This window comes from Lactuca saligna, chromosome 4, assembly GCF_052625555.1.
Source record: "Lactuca saligna cultivar CGN05327 chromosome 4, ASM5262555v1, whole genome shotgun sequence".
NCBI lineage: Eukaryota > Viridiplantae > Streptophyta > Magnoliopsida > Asterales > Asteraceae > Lactuca > Lactuca saligna.
Genome location: NC_136420.1, coordinates 67,170,524 through 67,176,523, shown reverse-complemented (window position 1 = coordinate 67,176,523; position 6,000 = coordinate 67,170,524). Strand labels below are relative to the sequence as shown.

The following is a 6,000-nucleotide window of genomic DNA, read 5'->3' as shown; positions in this document are numbered from 1 at the left end:
AGTTTGTTTTTGTTACACGATTAGTTCCTGTTACCTAAAATTACTATTTTGCCCTTGATTCTTTAATTTATTTAAATAAGATGAGGTTGGTAAGGTAAGGTAAGGTGAGGTGAGATGAAAGTGAGGTTGGGATATGTTTATTTAAATAAATTAAAAAAATTAAAGACAAAAATATTTAAGGTAAGACAAAGAGCAGACGCGCAACAAAAATAAATTATAGATGCATTTCAAATTAATAAAATAAGTTAGGAACCAAATATTACGGGATCATTCGTTAACTTACACTTTTAATAATTTCGAAATTAGAAAACCTATTCCGAAGTTAGAAAACCTAAAACCGTTAATGTTGTTGACTCAAAATTCAGTAAACTCCGCGCCGTTTTCCCTCCACGGGCATGGATAAGATTATGACCAACTACTTCTAACGGAGAATAGCAATCCAACCTCCATTCGTCCATGGAGCTCTGCAATTTATTCTTTATCACCTCTCCCATGAAACTAAAACACTCGTATCCCAATCTCAAAACCCAAGCCCATTCAGTTAAATGCTTGGCGGATACGAATCGACGACTCAAGCTCGCGGAGTCACTCCAGTACGAGACGTTCAGGATTCTCGAATGGCCGTCGGTGTGTAACCAGGTTTCCTCCTTCACTGCCACCTCCATGGGAACTTCGGCTGCCCGAGATGGTCTAGTTCCTATAGGAAGGAGTCCAGAGGAGAGCAGGAGGCTCCTGAATCAGACGTCCGCTGCATTTGCGCTTCCTTTTCCGCTGGATTTCTCTGGAATTGAAGATGTTTCGGATATCATTGAGTCTTCTGTCGCTCGTCAGTTGCTTTCCATAAGAGAGATTTCTGCGGTAAAACGGACTTTGCGATCGGCTAGGGATCTGTTTGAACAGTTGAAGAAGATTTCTCTCAAATCGGAAAGGTATACTATACACCATTAAAACTTGATTCTATTTTGATTTTATAACGTTTGCAACTCATAACAGTAGGTCGGTTTTTGCTTTCAATTCTGTCACCTCTTTGAAATCCTTATACTTTTAACCGAATTCAATATAAGATTTAAACTAGCATCTCCGTTCAATTCTTCTAGCGCATTTGATTCCCGATCCAAGTCGTTGTTTGCATTAGCCCTAAATTACAAAGAGAATCGTAAAATACAAATCGTTGAGTGTGGTGCCTTCTCACATTCTATTTCAGATAGAACTAGTTTCATTGGATATCATCTTCATTGCATTAACCAGGTACTATCCTCTGCTTGAAATTCTTCAGAATTGCAATTTTTTAACGGATCTGGAGCAGAAAATAGAGTACTGTATAGACTCCAAATTCTCAACCATACTCGACAGAGCCAGTGAAGATCTAGAGATCATTAGGTCAGAAAGAAAAAGCAACATGGAAGATCTGGACTCTCTGTTGAAAGACATATCAACTAAGATTTTTCTAGCCGGAGGTATTGACAAACCATTGGTAACCAAACGTAGGTCAAGAATGTGTGTTGGCATCAGAGCTTCTCATAAATCATTACTTCCAAATGGTGTCGTTTTGGATGTTAGCAGCTCTGGAGCAACATATTTCATGGAACCCAAAGAGGCTGTAGACTTGAACAACATGGAAGTAAGGCTTTCAAATGCTGAGCGGGTTGAAGAACAAGCCATATTAGGGTTGCTCACATCTGAAATTTCACAATCAGAGTCTGAGATTAACTACTTGTTAGATAGAGTTCTAGAGGTCGATTTTGCAATTGCAAGAGCTGCTCATGCTCGATGGATCAATGGAGTATGTCCACTCATATGTGGTTCTGGTTCTGTAGACATTGAAGGTATACGCCATCCTTTGCTTCTTGAAGCCTCTCTGAAACAAGGAGCGATGAGTCATCAATCTTTTGATTCATTCCCATTTCCTGTTCCTATTGACATCAAAATCAGAGATGAAACAAGAGTGGTTGTGATCTCAGGGCCTAACACTGGAGGAAAAACTGCTTCCATGAAAACATTAGGATTGGCATCTATTATGCTAAAGGCTGGCATGTATTTACCTGCTACAAATCAACCAACCCTTCCATGGTTTGATCTTATTTTAGCAGATATTGGAGATCACCAGGTGATAAATACACTAATACTCTACACTTGTAGTTAAAAAGAAGCAACATTCTGACATTCTCATTCTTATAATTATAGTCTCTGGAACAAAGCCTCTCAACTTTCAGTGGCCACCTGTCACGAATTTGCAAGATGTTGGAAGTGACCTCAAAACAATCACTCATTCTTATCGATGAAATTGGAAGTGGAACTGATCCATCAGAAGGGGTGGCACTTTCCACCAGCATGTTAGAGTATGTTAAAGATAGAGTCAACTTAGCAGTAACAACTACACATTATGCAGATTTATCTCTTTTAAAGGAAAACAATTCCCAATATGAGAATGCAGCAATGGAGTTTTCTTTAGAGACTTTACAACCCACGTACAAAATACTTTGGGGAAGCACAGGCGAGTCAAACGCGTTGACCATTGCTAAATCAATAGGGTTTGATGAAAAAATAGTTGAACGAGCACAAACATGGGTGAAAAGATTGATGCCTGATAAAGCTGAGAAGCGAAAAGGTTTGCTTTATCAGTCGTTAATGGAAGAAAAAAATAGATTAGAAATTCAGGCTAACAAAGCTGCAGATATATATTCTAATACCATGACTCTGTATAATGAGGTACGCTTTCTTTGTTTGATATAGTGAACTCTTTTCTGTACTTTACACTCTGTTTTTTCATTGTAAAGATAAGGGATGAGGCAGATGATCTTGTGGGACGTGAGGCTGCTCTTAAGGCGAAGGAAACTCAAAAAATCCAAAAGGAAATAGCAACAGTGAAATCTCAGTTGGAGAAAATAGTGGAGGATTTTGAAGCTCGAATTAGAAGTGCAAGTATTGATCAACTTAATACGCTTCTTAAGGAATCCGAATCTGCCATTTCATCAATTGTTGAATGTCACAAGAATGCTGAAGAGTCATCTGTCATAAAAACCGATAGGTCTACTCTTAAAGTAAAGCTTGGAGATCAAGTAATTGTGACCGGATTAGGAAACAAACAGGCAACCATAGTCGAGCCACCTGGCACAACCGATGGCACTGCCCTTGTTCAATATGGAAAAATTAGGGTTCGTGTGAATCTAAACACCATAACACCTCTTCCTAACGCCGATATCATTCAGATTGCAAATTCAAAATCAAACGTAAAAAAACAGGTAACAAGGGGAATTGCATTTTTTTAATTAAATAACTAATTTGATCGAGAAGTATATATGTGTGTGTGTGTGTAGGGAGGGACACGGAGGATTAAAAGCCTTAAGAATTTATCAGAGGGAAGCAATAGCGAAACGGTGTCGTATGGACCAGTGTTGCAGACATCAAAAAACACGGTTGATTTACGTGGTATGCGAGTGGAGGAAGCGTCACACAATCTTAATTTGGCGATTAATATAACCGGGTCTAACTCGGTTTTGTTTGTAATCCATGGGATGGGTACGGGTGTTGTGAAGGAATGCGCGCTCCAAATATTAAAAAAACATCCGCGGGTTGTCAAGTTTGAACAGGATGGTCCGACTAATTATGGCTGTACAGTTGCTTACATCAAATGAATATATATGCGGTATGGATAACATTTCTTTGGGTGATGTGAATATAATGTCATTTAAGAATTTGCTTTTTTATTTAGGAAAAATACAGAATCGTATTGATTTGGCCATCTAATTATTTTTGTATTTAAATCGTAGGAAAAAGGATACTTTGTAAATGACCAAAAATTTATAATGGTTGACTAAATTGAAAATTAGTGTAAGTGTGCTTAAAAAATTTACATCATAGTCATACTTTTGTGACTTGATTTGGTCTCCGAAAGTAGACAAAAGAAGCAAAATAAATGCGACATACCTAATACTTTTTATTTATAGGAAGATGATAAATTGAGTAAAGACAGAAAATACAATAGTCAGTGATATCATAAAAAAGAAAAGGTTTTTAGGGTGATGAGGTTGGAGCCATGTCTTCGGGATCGGTCCTTCTCATGGTGGGATCCATGGCCATGGGTGGAAAGTTGATGGGGCTCATAGTGTACTGCATCGCATATCCATTTGAACAATGACACTGTACACCTCTACCTGTACCTGTAAAATAATCATTTAATAAGCTGTGAGACTGAATGCCACGTGGATCAACAATCAGTTATTTAGTACATGTCTTAGTCTGTTTATATATAATTTTGTACATAAATAGAGTTAACGTGGATTTTAGTTATTTGATTGTAGAATTTATATAGATAGATAGAGTAGCATAAGTAAGCATCACCTGATTTGGCATTTGATCCACCACCATAGCCACCTCCTTCCCCCCATGAGGACACCTCCGGCACAAAAGCCCCAAACGGGAATGCCGGAAACGGGTTAATCTTATGAAACCCAAAGGTGGCACCGCCACTACCGTGGCCTCCTCCATAGATTCCTCCTCCACCTTCCTCCCAACCAGGGGTGGTCGCTTGAGCCTGGCGGCCGTCGCAGCCGCTAGCCTGGGCACCATTTCCATCATCCATCCGTAAGCTTTCATCTTCACCGCTACCGTCCATCTGGAGCTTACGTAATCTGGCAGGTTTAGGTGGCTTTTCTTCATGATCCAAATCAGCTACTTTAGTAGGCTTGACCATGTGAGCCATAGCTAGGGTTGAGCCGAGGAGGGCTAAGATGGCTAAGCAGACCCATTGTCTAGTAGATGTAGATGTTGCCATTGTTATTATGACTCGATCACTGAGTCCTTTGGGCGTGGGAAGTTATTAATATTGGGGTTTTATGTGGTGAAGATATGGGCTTTTTGTTTGTGTTGTTTTGTGTGAGCAAATAAAGGTTTATAATAGTTGAAGGTGGTGCAAGTAACAAAACAAATCACATGAGTATTTCGTTTCTCTCCTTGATGTTTGGTGCATGAAAACCATATGGGATTTCATGTAAATAATGCATTTATAAACTTCACCTTAAACTACAGAAACCATCCCTATACGTACGCTAAATCTACAGTTTCAGTCCCTTGACTCCCGTTTCGAACTTTCACAAACTATGGATTGGCTTACACTTTACCTTCATACTAACGTAGTCATTAGTATTGTATCTATTGAGAAACGGTTGAGACGTGACACCTTTCAAGGGGCATAATCGTCATGTAATCATTACTCCTTTTTCAAAACTCTACGACAACTTATATCTACAACATGAAAAATCGTTCATACCAAGTTACTATTGGAACCGGTTTTGTCCATTGTGGATGAAGCAAGAGTTCGTGTTTCTGATAAACAATATATGAAACCTTATACTTTGGATTAGGAAAATTTAGATTTGTTATAAGTTATAGTTGTAATTAACTTGGAATTTCTATTAAACTTCCAAAAATGATCTTCAATGTTGTAATTGTACATGTATATGAGATTAGGTCATTATGATGTAGAACATATTGAGACCTTAAACAATAAAAAACATTATCCTTTATGGATAGGGAAAATGACTTAAAAGCCCAACGAAGTTTCCAAACCGTTTAAAAAACCCCAATAATGTTTTGTCTGTTCAAAAAAACCCAACAAACTTAACACTTTATCTAAAACGCCCAACTAAGTTACACTTTCTTGAAAGTTAAATAAGAGAAACAGATGACGTGGCTTATTACCGTATCGGAAAAATGACTTGTTAGACCAACAAAGTTTCCAAAACGTTTAAAAAACTCCAATCATGTTTTGACTGTTAAAAAAAAAAAACCCAACGAACTTAAACAAAACAAAATTGGAATTTTCTGAACGGTTTGAAACTTTGTTGGATTTTTTAGACAAAAGGTTAAGTTCGTTGAGTTTTTTTGAACAGATAAAACATGATTGAAGGTTTTTGAATGGTTTGGAACTTCGTTGGGCTTTTAAGTCATTTTCCCTTATGGATAAGCGAGAGTCCGACAAAAGGTGTGCCAAGATCTCCA

At 38.0% G+C, this 6,000-nt stretch overlaps 2 protein-coding genes across 2 annotated transcripts; one reads left to right on the top strand and one right to left on the bottom strand.

Annotated features, from left to right (window-relative positions):
* The first annotated feature begins 350 nt into the window (after positions 1-350).
* On the top strand, positions 351-3,747 carry LOC145042064 (DNA mismatch repair protein MutS, type 2). The gene is made up of 5 exons (XM_078990423.1): positions 351-929; positions 1,249-2,107; positions 2,185-2,709; positions 2,778-3,242; positions 3,318-3,747. The coding sequence occupies exons 1-5, from the start codon at positions 457-459 to the stop codon at positions 3,633-3,635; spliced, it is 2,640 nt and encodes an 879-aa protein (XP_078846549.1). The 5' UTR covers positions 351-456; the 3' UTR covers positions 3,636-3,747.
* An 86-nt stretch (positions 3,748-3,833) lies between these two features.
* Positions 3,834-4,960, bottom strand: LOC145042065 (uncharacterized). Its single transcript, XM_078990424.1, has 2 exons — positions 4,342-4,960; positions 3,834-4,160 (listed from the first exon to the last, which is right to left on the bottom strand). The coding sequence occupies exons 1-2, from the start codon at positions 4,772-4,774 to the stop codon at positions 4,015-4,017; spliced, it is 579 nt and encodes a 192-aa protein (XP_078846550.1). The 5' UTR covers positions 4,775-4,960; the 3' UTR covers positions 3,834-4,014.
* Positions 4,961-6,000: the final 1,040 nt, after the last annotated feature.